General features: G+C 44.5%; 1 protein-coding gene across 3 annotated transcripts in view; it reads left to right on the top strand.

The window, feature by feature from the left end:
- The first annotated feature begins 212 nt into the window (after positions 1 to 212).
- FNTB (farnesyltransferase, CAAX box, beta) overlaps positions 213 to 17,100 on the top strand; it is an 84,338-nt gene continuing 67,450 nt past the window's right edge. For 2 of the 3 annotated variants that reach the window (XM_060141198.1, XM_060141190.1), the window contains exon 1: positions 213 to 416. In XM_060141198.1, the coding sequence (XP_059997181.1) occupies positions 273 to 416 (144 nt within the window). In that variant the 5' untranslated portion in view covers positions 213 to 272. The remainder of the gene's footprint in view (positions 417 to 17,100) is intronic. The other variant, XM_060141208.1, reaches the window with a different exon arrangement.

Raw genomic sequence — 17,100 nt, 5'->3', positions numbered from 1 at the left:
AAAGGTGTGTGTGTGGGAAATGAAATTCAGATGTACAAATGCTTCCTTGCGCGCCAGGAAACTGAGCCTCTTGCAGCAGCTCCTCTGCCCAATGGGGGGCGGCAGCATTCCAGCAACTCACTCCCTGAGGTTGTGTAGGCGACAGGAGCGATTCGCGTTCAAAATCTTTTGACTCTACCCGCTCTCCGTAGCGCCTTAGCCCGCTAGAGTTTCAAGGCGCGTTGTTCTTTGACGAAGCTGAGTCCTATACACCGCCTGCTGCTTTCCAGAGCATGGCTTCTCCGAGTTCCTTCACCTACTGTTGCCCTCCATCTTCCTCCCCTGTCTGGTCAGAGCCGCTGTACAGTCTGAGGCCCGAGCACGCGCGGGAGCGGTTGCAGGACGACTCGGTAGAAACAGTCACGTCCACGGAACAGGTGAGCTGGCTTGACTGGGCGAGGCGCCCGCGCGGGGGCTTCTGGGAGCGGGAGTCTGGTCCTGAGGGCCGCCGGGGTGCGGAACCCACCCGGGAACTACAGCTCCCACAGTGCTCCGCGGCGCCCCCCCCACCTCTGGGACGCTCCCGGCGCCCAGGCTTGGGCTGGAGAGTGGAATGCTTGTGGGGCCGGTTGGGGAGGGGTCGTTGTCAAGGTTGGAGGGAGAGGACAGTACCTGGGCCCCCTCTGCCTTAGGGAGCGGAGAGAATCTTGTTCTGTTCCTGGAGGACTGAAGCAGCCCGGGTGGGTCGGACAGCCCACTCCATTTTGCCAGACATCGGGGGGTTCTCGTATGGATAATGCACTTTCCCCACCCTGCTTATAGTTTTGGGACATAGAGGGGAAAAGAAGTGGCCAGACTGCGGTCATGCCATTCCATGATGTTTAATTTATGACCCACAGTGCCAGGTTTGACGCCTGCCTCGTGGGGGGACATTTTAGTAGCCATTCAATCATTTGAGCACCAGCAGTGTGTTGGTCACAATGTCGAACAATGGAAATGCAAAGAAATAAAACAGCCCCTGATCAGGAGCGTGGTTGGGGAAGACAGAGAGGAAAACAGCACAGTTTGGGAAGTGCTGTAATAAGAGTGTGAATTTTGTACTACTTGCCATTCACTGAGGCCTCGAAGTAGATGGGACCTATCACTTTGAAACGTGTTTGCGGAATGAGTAGTGAATTATAGTTTTGTTTTTCTTCTCGTTCCTCAATTGGAATTGGTCCCAAGTTAGTTACTGTGGAAATGGTTACCCATCTGTCACTAGGAGAAGTGATCAGAATGATTTTTTTTAGCACTAACAAGTAAGCATCAGGCTGCTTACTAAAATAAGATCTCTTAGTAAGATCAATCCCTAGGCTTAATCTTGGAGGGACCTGCTTTGATTTTCATGCCTGAGGTTGGAAGCCTCAGTTTTGGCAAAAATTAGTAATGATAATTATTATATTGTATATTTATGACTAAAATAACAAAAGCAAGGGCTTGAATACACACGTATACACATAGTAGCAGAGGGAATATTTTAACTGGAGATTTAAGTTTCATGGGTTTTAGGGTAGAAAGGAAACTTACCTAGCTTCCCAGGTTAGTTAGCCCACCAGTGTGTCCTCCTACAGAAATCTTCTGCAAAAAATTGCAAAGAAATCTCCCATCAATGAAAAAGCTACTACAGGATCTTTGCAGTATTCCTAAGTGATGGATTGTTGAGTGGATTCAGGTCAAGCCTTTTTCTTTTTATCTGACCTAAGACTATGGGGTCACCTTTTGCGTAGTTAACTGAATTGACCCAGCAGATGAGGCTATGCATAGATAAAATGTTAGTGGAGAAAAGGGAATCAGAATTTGGTCTAATTTGCGGACCAGAACAGAGACTTCCATGGTTAGAGGGGTAAGTCAAAAACAGGAGCATCACCAGGAGCTGTACTGATCTGCTCTTTCTCTTTTGCTTACACTATTTTTGCAGTCACATGCCCTGCTTGGTTCCTATGAGGGAAAAAGCAGCACTTATGTTCTAAGTGCTTAGATATAATGAGCGATGCAGAAATGGATGCAACAAGGTACTGGCCTGCAAAAGGGTTGGCCAAGGTCTGGGCCAGGTGTGGAAACTAGGTTCTGATATGGAGCACTGGTACTGTAGGATGTCTTTCAGATCTAGGCCCAACTGTGTGGTGGATAGCAAAGCATCTTATACTTCTTTTCCGTGTCATTATTCCAGCTCACGTTTTAAAAGTCTAGGATAAACTGTTCCAGATCATAGGAAGATAACATGGTATCTCATTCTCATGGCTTCCTCAATGTTTTAATAATCATTATAGTGTCCATTTATTGGGTTCCATACCCAATAAATGCTCTCCATACATTGTGTCATTCAATCCTTACACATTTTACAGATGAGAAGACTGAGTCTTATAGAAGGACTAGGTTGGTAGGTTAATGATGATATAGTCATAAGAAGAAACAACCTTGCTAGGAGTTGTTTACAGAAGACACTGCTGTTATTCCTTTGGTTCTGACTGAAGATTCCACTTATTCTTAGGGGTTTGCTGACAGCACTCAATTTTGTGCCATTGCCAATAAAAAATGCTTGTCACCTGCTTCCTGTCTGATTATCAGGAGCCTATTTATTTGCTTAACAATGATTTGATAGTAGGAGTGAAACCTCTGAACAGTGGAAAGAGTCCTTAGCTATGGGTTCTTCTGTTCCATTCATTCATTTTCATTCATGCAACAAATACGTGAGTGCCTTCTTTGTGCCAGGCACTGTTCTAGACACTGGGTATAAGGGAGTGAACAAAAGAGGCCAAGTGGACGCCTTTATGAAACTTTTGTTCTAGGCCAGAGAGGCAGTCAATTAAAAAGGGGAAAAAATATCCATCCATCTATCTATCTAATGTTAGAGAGAAGTGCTGTGGAGAAAAATACAGCAAGATAAGGGAGATAGATGTGCCAGGCATGGGTGGGATAGGAGCAAGGGAGGTTTTTATAGAAGGTGGTAAAGGAAACCTCTGCTGATGTAACGTTTTAGCTGAGAGCTGAAGTAGGTGAGGGGACAAGCCATGTGTGTATCTGGGGGAAAAGCATTCTGGGCAGAGAAGGCAGCAAGTACAAAGGACCTGAGGCAGGGTGTGCCTGGTGAGTTGAGAGCTACTGAGTAGAGAGGTTAGCAAACAGAACAGGAGATAAGGTTGGATCTCGTAATTTCAGATACACTGATTGAGATGGGAAGCCATTAGGCTGAATAGCTTCCATTTACCTCCCCAGATTCACTCTACCCTTTTCTACCCTGCTCTGTAGATGTGCCCCAGGAGGTGGACCTGCACTGACAGGCAACCTTGCTTTCTGCCTTCTGTTTGCATTTGGCCATGGGGAGTATTGATAGGGGATGAGAGTGAGGGAGAAGGATGAGATTGGCGTATATATTCCCTTCCCGCAGGATTGTGTGGGCGGGAGTGTCTCTAGACTTAAGGTCACATCTCCAATTAGGTGCCTTCTCCGTGGAGCTCTCTGTCTCCCTCTCTACCCCTTCTCTTCACATTTCGGGTCTAGAAGGGGATGAAGTACCCTTGTGTTGCTAGCCCCTGTGTTATGATATGAACTCTCCTCAAATCACCCACTTTGAATGTGCCATCTGTTTCCTACCAGGAGTCAGACTGATCTATGATTGAAGGGTTTTGACACAATATGTTGAGCATTTCAGCAGGCTCATTTAGGTCGCTGTTGAGAGTAGATTGTGAGGAGGCCAGCGTGGGTGCAGGGAAACCAGTTAGTGGCTGTTGCAGTACTGCAGGTGACACGCGATGGCAGCTTCGCTCAGGGCTGTGGTAGTCGACGTAATGAGCAGTGGTGAGATTCTGGGTATCTTTTGAAGGTCTCTGTTGTGACAGGCTGTTTTATTTCTTGACAAGCTGATGAATTTGATGCTCGGAGAACCTTTTATGACTCCAGAAAGCAAGATGTGGTTGTATTATTAGCGATTGTCTTCCTTTTTTGTGCCACCTGCAGTCACCCCATTGCAAATGCTCTGTGATTCAGGCCGGTAGGGTAATACCGGTACAATCTCAGAGGTAGCAGGTTTGCCAACAACAGTTGTTACTGAAGGTACTACTTTTGTTTTCCCTTTAGACTGCCCTTGAACAGGGGCAGAAACATTCTCCATTTGAAGTGGCATGATGTCATTATACGACATTCAGTCAAGTGCCAGTCAACTCTGGGGGGAATCTAGAAGAATTATTTGTCTCAGTCAAAATTCTTTTCTCTTAGAGGGGGAAAAAAAAAGAAGAATATGCCGGAAGCAATCACAGAATGACTCAGCAGAGCATGTAATGAAGTGCTAAATTATAACTGCATTGCATGAGGATTTCAGGGAGTGGAAGCCGATCTGTTGTGGGGTGAGGCGGTCAGGACAACTTCATGGAGGATGTGGGACTCGGCTTAGGCTGTAAAGGATGGAGTTAGGGCAGCAGCCATGCCAGTGGGAGGAGCCGTTACGAGGGAAAGACCAGGTTGGCTGTGGTAGGGAATTAGGTCAGCTGGATGGGTGGGGCTGACCTGATGACGAGTGAGTGCTGGTGGCGGGTGGGGACAGGATGGAGAGCCAGGCTAAAGAGCTGGCTGCAAGTGACGGGCATTGTACCACTGCAGATCCTGAAGGAGGGAACATTAGGGATCCAGAAATGAATCCCGAGCTCCTGCTGTTGACTTGTTTCAAGTTCTAGTATCTGAAAGATTATTAAACAGAGGTGGAGCAAGTCCCTAAATATAGTCACACTAACTAGATTTTTATGCTTCTGATAGATGGGACCAGAGCTCTGCTTGTTAAGTGGTCAGTAGGCTAGCTATGTGAATCAATTTTATCTTATTGAAATTCAGCATATACCATGTTGCCCAACTATTAGAAAGTGCAAATATCAAAATTTCCCCATTTTCCCTATTAAAAAGTCCCCTAAAGTGTTTTTTGGTCAACTCGAGAATACACATACTATTAGGTATGTAGGTAAACGAACCAAAGGCTTGTTTACATGATTTGCATTTTAAATTTAGGTACCTGTGCCTGTTTAAAATCGCATACTTTATAAAATCACACTAATTTAGAAATATTGTTCTTTTTCCTCCTCATAAATTCATAGAACATTTGTCTTCAAACTCTTCACATCCATCTTTGACCTTTGTGTTTTTATCATCACTGGAGCTGTACTTTGGATCAGTGAATATGATTTTACAGACCACACTTTCAGTTTTTTGAGATACATCCCTTTTAAATATGGGGAAGATATTGAATATTTTATCACAAATTACAATTCTAATTCTTTTACAGTGTGTCCAGTTGGTGCATATCTTTGATCATCGCAACTTAAACACTTTATTAACTTTTAAAGTGATCTTTAAAAGGGTTTACAGTGGCAGTTTGCACATGCAAGTGTGAGTTCATATCCCCAGGAATTAAATCTGTGTTTAATTTGTCTCCTTTCATTGATACCATCAGCTGACTTCTGTAGGCAGCCAACACCAGACCTTGACTGAGGTTGTTTCAGGATGATGTGTCAACCCCAACTCGTACTTTGTATTCAAAATAAGGAATTGAAAGAACTCCCCACAGCAAGAGTTAACTTTGTAAGGATTTCTTATAAGGTGACTTGTTTTTTCTGAGGGATAATTTTTTTTTAGGAAGAATCCTTTTCTTATAGTTAATCTATTAATGATTCTTTTACCACATCTTCAGCATTAGCATGAGTCTCAGGCAGCAAATCTGCTTTCTGGAAGGGTCCTCCTCTGGGAGAGAGGGGGAGATGTAGGGAGAAGGGAAGGTCTGTGGTACGAAAGTTGGTGCATCACGAGATTTGCTTTAGATAGAAGCTGTGAAAGAGAAAATTCTAAATGCATTTGTTGTTTTTTACCACTCAGCTATGAATGGATATTATTCTGTGCTTCCGATTGGATTTCTAGAAGAATTCCAGGAGCTATGTTTTAAACAGAGCTGTCAAGAATGCAGGCAGATGGTTAGATCTGCATCTATGTTGCCATGGCACCTAAGTCTTGGGGACGTGGGTGCAGTCACTTCATCTCTGACCCCTAGATTCTCACATAATCCCTCCATCGTTGAAAACCACAAAGTAATATACATACTAGTTTATGGCATGTAGACAGACTATACACACACACAAATATATATTTATTAGTTTATATTATATAAAGATACATGTGCATATACATCCACATAAATATATAGTAGGGGAGGAAAAAACCTTTTCCTCTACCCGGCTGAGGTTCTCTAGCTGGGGCCCGGTAAATTAGACTGACCAAAGACAGATTAACAAGAGAAAAATAAACAGAAATTTATTAACATGTGCATTGTTGAGTACACATGGGAGCACCTATCGATGAGTCACCCAAAGGGGTAGTTAGAACTTGAGTTTATATGCCATTTTAGGCTAAAACAAAGAAAAGCGTTTGGGGCTTCTGGGTTGGGGAGACAACTTATGTTTCCCCTAAGTCCAGGAAAAGTATGGTAAACAAGAGTTGTTTAGTAAGGTTTGTTATTCAGATTCAAGTCCGTGCCTTCTCCCTAGATAAGAGTTGTTTGGAGTCCTCCACTTCCTGGTGTGGAGAGGGAGACATCTTTACAAAAGGAAACGTAATGCCCTGTTTTTAGAGCTTTTCCTTCACCTCCTGGTTATCAATGGCCTCTAGCTCAAAATAATCCATATGCCAACGAGGCATATTTTGGGATGGCATATTCTAGGACTCCTCAATATGTATAATCTTACTTCGGCAAACGTAAAACCATTCTGTGCGTAGCAACACCTAGCCTGTGCCCCGTCAGAAGCGGGGGTAAACTTCTGACAAACTAATAGACTTACTTCTGAACTCTTGTGTTCCCCTTTCGCCATATCCTAAGTGATCAAGTGCCTCATGACTGGAAAAGTGAGAGATGTACTGTTAGGACTAAGTTATGTTATAAAGAGGCTTGGGAGGGCAAGCAAGGGTTTTCTAGGTACGTCTCTACTGGAGAGTTAGAATTGCTGGGTTGTAGGGTCTGTGCCTTTTCAGTGTTATTACCTGCTGCCATGTTGCCCTTCATAGTGACTCTAGTAATTTAAGCACTAGTTAGTGGTGTACTGGAGATCTATTTTGTCCACATCCTCTGTAAGACTTGATATTGTCGGTGGTCAGTGGTCTTAATTTGGGAAAAATAGTATCTTTTACATATGTTCCAAATATCTTCCCCTAGGCTCTTGTTTGCCTTTAACCTTGCTTATATTTATGTTCTTCTTTGTCTTTTTCCTTATAGTTTGGGCTTTTTGAAGAAATCTTTATCCCAAGAATATAAAGATATTCTCCTATATTGCTGTTTTAATGACTTGACTCAAGTTTTTCATGTTCAAATTTAATCAACCTGGAATTTATTTATTATTTTTAGGATGAGAGATAGGAAGTAATTTTTACACTAGCAACACTTACTGTCCATGTTTTTCCCTTTGATATTGGATTTTCCCATCTCTGCCTTAAACCAAGTTTTCATATATGCGTGGGCTTTTAGGAATTCTTTAATGAAAAATGCTGTTAGAGGAGGATTGTTGAATATTATAGCGCAGTGATGATAAGCACCTGTCCTTTGAATGAGGCAGGTTACTGCTCATAACATAGCCTGTGGATCTGTAGGCCATTGGGAACTTTTTTCTAGTGTTCATTTTGGTTTATGATTTAAACTTAGTTTTCCTTCGTTACTTCTGGAACACCTGATGTTAAAACAAGGTTTTTTTAAGGGAATTGTCAGTGAGGGCAGTGGGTCTCAAACCTGGCTGACCATTAGAATCATCTGGGGAGCTTTTGGTCTTGCCCACCACCCCGGGTTGTACCCTAGACCAATTAAAACAGAACCTTTGAGGGTGGGACCCAGGCATCAGTATTTTTTAAGCTCCTCAGGTAATTCTAATATGCAGCCAGGGTTGAGAACCCATGGTTCATAAGGGATCTCAGCCTTGATAGAGAGGATTGCCAACTGGTTAAGGAGACTAGGTCAACTCTGACCTCCCTCTGAATTTTGTACTCAAAGTATTAGGATATTTGTTCAGAGGAATGTTTTACCTTCTCACCTTCGTTTATCCTTTGCTAATTAAGAAGAAGAAAAGTGTGGTGAGCAGGTTAAAAAAAAAACCAGCAATAAGTTAAGAAAGTCCTGGGCTTCCCTGGTGGCGCAGTGGTTGAGAGTCCGCCTGCCGATGCAGGGGACATGGGTTCGTGCCCCGGTCCGGGAAGATCCCACATGCCGTGGAGCGGCTGGGCCCGTGAACCATGGCCGTTGGGCCTGCGCGTCCGGAGCCTGTGCTCCGCGACGGGAGAGGCCGCAACAGTGAGAGGCCCGCGTACCGCAAAAAAAAAAAAAAAGAAAGTTCTATTTGATGTCAAACTCAAGCATCAGCCTCTGAGCTGAAATCCAGTGACTGTTACCACTACTAAAAAAAAAAACCTTTGATATATCAAACATTAGCATGCATCAGAATCCTCTGGAGGACTTGTTAAAAAGAATCCTCTGGGTGGGCCCCATCCCAGTAGTTTCTGATTCTATACGTCTATGACCTGTGAGTTTACATACTTAACAAGATCAACTTGGTTGCAGGTAAACTGCCTCTGAGCTACTTGATCTAATGGTTGCTGTTGCTGGTTTTTTAATCCATTCTCCTATTGATGGACAACTGAGCTGTTGCCAGATTTTGGATATAATGAATAATGCTGCTATAAACATTCTCGTAGAAGTCTTTTTATGATCATGTGTTTTCATGGATAAAAACCTACAGGTGGAATCGTTGGATCACAGGGTAGGTGTATGTTTAGTTTTAAATGAAACTGCTGGCCTTTTCCAGAGTGATCAGACATGTTACACTCTCATCAGCAATGTGTGAGGGCTCTGGTTCCTCTACATCCTTGCCAACATTTGGTGTTTTCCCTCTTTTCAACTTTAGTCATTCTGCTGGTGGGTGTGGAGAGGTATTGTTAAAGAAAAAATTATTTATGACACTTGTTAAAGGAAGACTTTGTTCAAGGAGGACTGCTATGATGGGGTTTTGCAGTAGGGGAGAGAGATTGGGCTCAAGTCTGAAAACAACAAGGAAAGGTGGGAATTTATAGCCAAGGAGCAAGGTGGGGGGATTGGTGGATGGTATATTAGTAAGAGGAATCATCAAAGGTAGGTGGGGAATCTGGCTAAACTGACTTAAAAGGATTCCTTGTGAAGGCAGGCCAAGGTGGTCAGACATCACTGGGGGATGGTGGAAGATGAGGAACCTGATCAGATAGTGGGGATGGGGGATTCTGGCTAAACCAACTTAGCAGGATTCTTGCTAAAAATAGGTGATACAATGATGGACACAGAAGTATAAAAGTCAAGGCCTAGCAGTGGTTGAGAGTCCGCCTGCCGATGCAGGGGACATGGGTTCGTGCCCCGGTCTGGGAAGATCCCAGGTGCCGCGGAGCGGCTGGGCCCGTGAGCCATGGCCGCTGAGCCTGCGCGTCTGGAGCCTGTGCTCCGCAGTGGGAGAGGCCACAACAGTGAGAGGCCCACGTACCGCAAAAAAAAAAAAAAAAAAAAAAGTCAAGGCCTAGTTGGGAGGAGGATTCAGAGGAGACTGACTAAAGTTTGGTCAAGGAAAGTCTCTGCCGGTGTCACACTGTAGAGTATTTTGCTTTTAAATTGACAGAAACACTCTCTAATTGGTTTAAACCTTTATTTAGCTATTATACATATAAAGTACTGGTGTGTGTGTGTGTGCAGATGTATTTGACTTTTCAAAAATCTTTCTTATACCTAGATAAAGTTGTGATGGAATCTTGGTTCCTCTAACTTTTTATTACAAAAAATGTCAAATATACAGAAAAATTGACAGTATCTGTTTGTCCTCCACCTAATCCCCCCACCCTCCGCCATATAAACTGTTCAAGGATAAATTTTAAAAGAAGATAAAATCACGACTCACACAAATATAAAATGAACACATGTCCAAGATTTTATTTGACTCATGGACCCAGTAAGATATTACAACTAGTTCAGACAGGAACTCAACATACCACCTTTGAAGTCAGATAGGGATGCTGAAGTAAATTTGCAAATGGATGCGAAACTGGGCAATATTCATTATTACTTGCATTTACAAGTACTTCCATTTTACTAGATACAATTTGTATTTCTGTGGACAGAAATTGTTTGCATTACTATCAGTTTTCTGCAAATTCTACCTGTACAAAATTGTGAGATAGTCTTGTCAAGGACAAAAGTGGAGGGACTTCCCTGGCGGTCCAGTGGTTAAAGACTTCTTGCTTCCACCACAGGGGACATGGGTTCCATCTCTGGTCGGGGGAACTAAGATCTCACATGCTGTGCAGCTTGGCACCCCTCCCACAAAAAAAAAGGACAAAGGTGGAGATAACCCAGTTGAAACCATGCAACTCAGATTGGGACTCAAACCCAGCCAAAACTCGGATTGGGACTTGAGCCCACGAGGCTGGGACTTGAACCTGGCCAAAACCCACAGTCTTCCAACTGAGATCAGACACCTGGTTTCAGAACTTAATGAAGCTCAGGTTCTTGATGTCTCATCACAGGAAGAATTCAGTGAGAGAGAAAGTGATAGATAAGAAGTGGATTTATTTAGAGAGAACCACACTCCACAGAGGGTGGGCCATCTCGGAAGGCCAGAGTGGCACCAGGGTACGGGGTCGTCAGTTTTTATAGGGTGGGTAATTTCATAGGCTGATGAGTGGGAGGGGTATTCCAGCTATTTGGGGAAGGGGCGGGGATTTCCAGGAATTGGGCCACTGCCCACTTTTTTTTTTTTTAATTTTTAAAACAATTTATTTATAGTTGGCTGCGTTATCTTCGTGCAGCGGGGCTACTCTTCATTGTGGTGCTTGGGCTTCTCATTGCGGTGGCTTCTCTTGTTGCGGAGCACAGGCTCTAGGCGCACGGGCTTCAGTAGTTGCGGCTCACAGGCTCAGTAGCTGTGACGCACAGGCTCAGTAGTTGTGGCGCACGGGCCTAGTTGCTCCGCGGCATGTGGGATCTTCCCGGACCAGGGCTCAAACCCATGCCCCCTGCATTGGCAGGCAGATTCTCAACCACTGCACCACCAGGGAAGCCCCACCGCCCACTTTTTGATCCTTATGGTCAGTCTTAGAACTGTCTTGGTGCCTGTGGGTGTGTCATTTAGCTTCCTGATGTGTTACAATGAGTGTATACTGAGACTCAAGGTCTAGTGGAAGTTGACTTGTCTGCCATCTTGGACCCATTTGGTTCTAATCAGTTTATGTCATGTCCTCCGGCTATGTCATTCTTTCAAGGGTAGTGCCTTGCCCCCTTCCCTCCTGTTTCATTCCCCCCTTAGAGATTTTATCCCGTATTCCTTTTTTTTTTTTTTTTTTTGCGGTACGTGGGCCTCTCACTGTTGTGGCCTCTCACTGTTGTGGCCTTTCCCATTGCGGAGCACAGGCTCCGGACGCGCAGGCTCAGCGGCCATGGCTTACGGGCTCAGCCGCTCCGCGGCATGTGGGATCCTCCCGGACCGGGGCACGAACCTGTGGCCCCTGCATCGGCAGGCAGACTCTCAACAACTGTACCACCAGGGAAGCCCCTATCCCATATTCTTATGGGAAGCAGAAGGGCGATGGTCCGTCTTCTGTAACTGCTTCACCCTGCCTGTCAGGGAGTAAAAATCTCTGGATGCCTGATCTAGGGGCCCCAGGGGGCAATACAGCTCCTTGTTCTAAGTCAGTATGGGCTGGAGTCCTCGCATAGCCATCATCTTGGTGTGGAACTGTTGTAACTGCTTCCAAGGCCTTTCTGTGAATCTCCTTGATGATGAAGCACTTTTTGTAACAGCATCAGAGTACAAAAATATCAGTAAATGACAAAAGGCTTAAAAGGCATGGTTAAACATCTGGTAACAGTGTAATCGATAAAGAAATGTGGTTATAATAGCCAGAGTTACGAATGATTACATTTAACTTAACACACAAATAATCCTAGTGAATTATTTCTCTCTAAGATACCTCGGGGGCCCTCTAAAGTACCCCAAAGTTAGCTGGAAATCAAAAGAAACAATTAAAATTTGACATTTGGGAAGCTTGTCAAAAAGTTTCAAAACACTTGGTCAAATAAGATCATAGGTCACTGTGAGACAATACTTATTCCCTAACTAAAGTTACAGGAGATCTCAGAAACAAATACAGATCACTTAGAAGGCAAAGAAACATACCAAATCCAGTCTTGTCCCAGCCCATTCCCAGCAAAATCCATTTACCCAACTAAATTTGATCCAGTCTTAGAAAATCCTGATCATGTGTAACTCTTTTCAGTATTCTTCATTCTTCACACCTTCTTTTACTAAAAACACATATCTTACTTTTCTTAAAGGTTTTTTTCACATTGAGTTACTTGTTGACAAAGTTGTAACAGAAAAAGGTCTTATTTGGCCTCTAATAAACCTAGGTACAACAGAAGGATTATACTTGACAGTGATCATTGATGACTCTAACAGGTCTGTGTTAATCAAACCAACAAGCTTAAGCCACCTTCAATACCAGATATCAGTTTAGTACTGGATATTTTTCAGATGACATGAACCTGAAATGCATTCTGGCCAGATTATTTTCTGAGTATTTATATAAGCACTGAATTTTTTTTAAGCCAGTTAAGTAGAGCTCTTTTACGAATTCATTTTTGGCAATATCACACGCCTACAACACACATATAGATACATATGAACACACAAACAAACACAGAGGCCTCATAGTTCCCATTCCAAAATTTCAGTCCTGAGTCAGATACAACATAAAACCTATCAGTTACAAGGGGTTGGATTCAAGTTGGGCTTCGGGCAGATGGAACAAATCAAGGTCACCTTATGTAGATGGTTAAACCCTTTTTACTAGTGTTTACAGAAAAGACACTTAGGATTTCTATTTATCCTTGACAGGTCAAGTTCTAAATTACTTTACCCTCTTTTTTAAAATTTGCGTTTAAAAAGATGTCAGAGATAAGGGTTCCTGAGAAGACCAGATAGGACATTTGCATCTCAAAGATACGGGAAAGTTCCTCCTAGGATGACTGTTTCCCCTTTGTTTAACACTTAAAAGTCTCTTAAGATAAATAGGGAAGGTTTGGGGAGTGGTAAAAGGAATGGTGGGTTTTGGATTATTTTTGGAGCCACACCTCTGGTCCTGTAAAGACTACATTTGTAAAACAAGGGCAGCCTTGTTTTCTTTCTCAAAGAATTGGGTGGTTACCTCAATGATATTGAAGGACTGACATACCCATTCATTTAGGTTGGAAAGTTTTACTTTTCCTCATTTAGCTTAGGGGAGAAGGCCTCTTCCAAAATTCCTGTCAGGCTCTGAATATCAGCTATGGTTAGTTTAGTCAGACCAGTGGCCTCCTGTTTTGGTAATCTATTTACAAACAATTTTGAGAATCTTCCCTAGGTTAAGAAATTTGTACCTTATATTTAGACACTATATAACCCTTTTTACTTAATAACCACTGGCTGGATACCTTTGGCCAAGCCCAGAACCTCGATAGTCCACATTCCAGGGTCTACTAAGTCTTCTATTTTAGCTTCGGATTATCTGTTCCTTGTTGCTTTTTGTTAGAACCATTTGGTGATGAGGGTGGTTCCCTTGCCCCTCAAGAAACAGAGTGGCCCCTAACTTAGTTAATAAATCTCTTCTCATTAAAGGGATGGGACAGTCAGGCACAAACAGGAAGGAATGTAAAAACAGCTGGCCATTGATCTTGCACAAAAGGGGTTCCAGGAAGGTGTGCCCCTGCCTCTTCCCTAACAACCCCATTATTCCTTATGATTGCTAAGGTTTCCAATCCTTTGTGTTAAGACCAAGGTTGCACCAGTGTCGTTAAGAAATTCTGTCATGTGGCCCACGACATCAGTGACCACCCAAGGCTCTACATTAGTTATGTAGATGGTATCTCTGGGCAGAGCCACTTTCGGCCTTGGGCCCCTTCAGTCTTCTGATTGCAAAACCATCAATGACTGAGGGCCCCCCCCCCCCCCCCCCCGGTCGCTCTCTGGCATAAGGGGCATTCCCTCTTCCAATGCCCTGGCTGTTTGCAAAGGGCACATTGATCACAATCCTCCCTCCAGTCCGTTGTATCCACACAGGGTACACTGGCCTTGTATGGCTACCCATGGACCCTGTGGTCTGCCAGGGCCAGGTTGGCCCAGAAAAGCCAACTTCCCCTTTGGTGGTCTCTGAGTGGACAAAGCCACTGCCGTCATCTGGGCCTTTTGCATATTTCTCTGGGTGCGTTCAGCCTTTTCGACCATATCCCTATTACCGAAAACCAAATAAGCCAATTGGAACAAATTGTTCATCAGAGTCTGAGGACCAGCAGTTGTTTTCTGAATTTTGCTCCTGATGTCTGGGTCAGACTGGGCTATGAAATGCATAGCCAAAAGGGCCTGTACCTCGGGGGAGAAGGGAACCACGTTCCTTCGGGATCCATGGCCCCGTAGGGTGGGTCAGTTAAAATGTACTCAGTGTACTTCCTAGAGTTATCCCTCCAAGCTACACATGCCTTAAATTCCTTTTGGGTTCCATTGCCTAGATACAAGGCCATGGAAATTTGAACACAGGGTACTTCACTCAATTTTAAATTTCCTAACTCATATTGCGGCCAAACCTGATTACATAACCTACTAAGTTTTTTCCGTTTAATTCCTGTTGTCCAAATCTTTCCCAATCCCAGAGTATGTGGCCCAGAGGGGTATTGGTTGGGATTAATGCAGCCTGACCCATTTTAGACAAGCTCCTGAGCTGTCCAAAACTCCACTCTTAAGTAAAATCCACCGTGCAATTTGGTGAAGATTTGCACTTATGACTTTAGATGCTGTCCCTTCCAGGGTAGTCTCCCAACCAGGTGTTAGTGCCCAAAAAGTTGTCACAAAGAAACAGGATAGAAGACATCCCCAGTGGTGTTGATAATGAGTGGGAGTTGGTCTAGCTATAAATTGGGAATAAAGGGTCAGCATTTATGGGGCTTCCCTGGTGGCGCAGTGGTTGGGAGTCCGCCTGCCGATGCAGGGGACATGGGTTCGTGCCCTGATCCGGGAAGATCCCACATGCCATGGAGCGGCTGGGCTCGTGGGCCATGGCCGCTGAGCCTGCGCATCCGGAGCCTGTGCTCCGCAGTGGGAGAGGCCACAACAGTGAGAGGCCCGCGTACGGCAAAAAAAAAAAAAAAAAAAAAAGGGGTCAGCACTTGTAAGGGTCAGAGGGAGGGGAGTAAAAGCAATAAAAAGTACACCTTGGTGGTCACACAGGTTTTCTGGGGTTAATGGAAGAAAGAAAGAAATGGAGTAGGAATGAACAAGAATGCAAGAATGTAGGAGAAAAACCTCAGAGTCAGGGAGATGAGTATAGAGATTAACAATTCTGTCCTGGATCTGCTGTTGCATGTGCACAAGCAACAGGATTGACCTACCGGTCAAAAATGAGCAGACATTGGCAGAGTGTCCTCCCCAGTATACTGGCTCGCAGCATCACAAGGGCCTCTTTAGGACCAAAACCTAACTCTCAACATTCTTACCTTATCACCATCCCTTCGTGGTTGCCAGCTGAAACCATGCACCTCAGATTGGGCCTTGAACCCACGTGGCGGGACTCAAACGTGGCCAAAAACCTGATTGGGACTTGAACCCACGAGGCTGGGACTTGAACCTGGCCAAAACCCACAGTCTTGCAACTGAGATCACACACCTGGTTTTAGGACTTAATGAAGCTCAGGTTCTTGATGACTCATCGCAGAAAGAATTCAGTGAGAGACAAAGTGATAGGTAAGAAGTGGATTTAGGGACTTCCCTGGTGGTGCAGTGGTTAGAGATCCACCTGCCAATGTAGGAGACACAGGTTCAGTCCCTGGTCCGGGAAGATCCCATATGCCATGGAGCAACTAAGCCTGTGTGCCACAACTACTGAGCCTGCACTCTAGGGCCCGCGAGCCACAGCTACAGAGCCCATGTACCACAACTACTGTAGCCCGCGTGCCTGGAGCCTGTGCTCCGTGACAAAGAGAAGCTACCGCAATGAGAAGTCTGCACACCGCAACAAGGAGTAGCCCCCTGCTTACCACAACTAGAGAAAGCCCCGGGCACAGCAACAAAGACCCAATGCAGCCAAAACATAATAAATAAATAAATTTATTTAAAAAAAAAAAGAAGTATATTTATTTAGAGAGAAACACACTCCACAGACAGAGTGTGGACCATCTCAGAAGGTGAGAAGGGCACCAGGGTAAGGGGTTGTCAGTTTTTATAGGGTTGGGTAATTTCATAGGCTAATGAGTGGCAGGAGTATTTCAGCTATTTTGGGAAGGGGCGGGGATTTCCCGGAATTGGGCCACCGCCCACTTCTTTTTTTTTTAAAAGAAGATGTTGGGGGTAGGAGTTTATTAATTAATTTATTTTTGCTGTGTTGCATCTTCTTTTCTGTGTGAGGGCTTTCTCTAGTTGTGGCAAACGGGGGCCACTCTTCATCGCGGTGCGCGGGCCTCTCACTGTCGCGGCCTCTCTTGTTGCAGAGCACAGGCTCCAGACGCGCAGCCTCAGTAGTTGTGGCTCACGGGACAAGTTGCTCTGCGGCATGTGGGATCCTCCCAGACCAGGGCTCGAACCCGTGTCCCCTGCATTAGCAGGCAGATTCTCAACCACTGTGCCACCAGGGAAGCCCCACCGCCCACTTTTTGATCCTTATGGTCAGTCTTAGAACTGTCTTGGTGCCTGTGGGTGTGTCATTAAGCTTCCTGATGTGTTACAGCGAGTGTATACTGAGACTCAAGGTCTAGTGGAAGTTGACTTGTCTGCCATCTTGGACCCATTTGGTTCTAATCAGTTTATGTCATGTCCTTGGGCTATGTCATTCTTTCATGGGTAGTGCCCTGCCCCGTTCCCTCCTGTTTCACAGTGATGGACACAACTTTTCCTTTGGGGGTGTGTGTGTGTATGTTTATATGTGTGTGTATGTACACACATGTATATATGTATATGACTGGTTTTTTTCCCCCGAATCTTTGAAAGTAAGATGAAGATATTATGACACTTTACCCCTAAATAATAAAGCATGCGT

The sequence above is a fragment of the Lagenorhynchus albirostris genome, chromosome 1 (assembly GCF_949774975.1).
Source record: "Lagenorhynchus albirostris chromosome 1, mLagAlb1.1, whole genome shotgun sequence".
Lineage (NCBI taxonomy): Eukaryota > Metazoa > Chordata > Mammalia > Artiodactyla > Delphinidae > Lagenorhynchus > Lagenorhynchus albirostris.
This window is presented reverse-complemented; position numbering and strand designations above follow the sequence as displayed.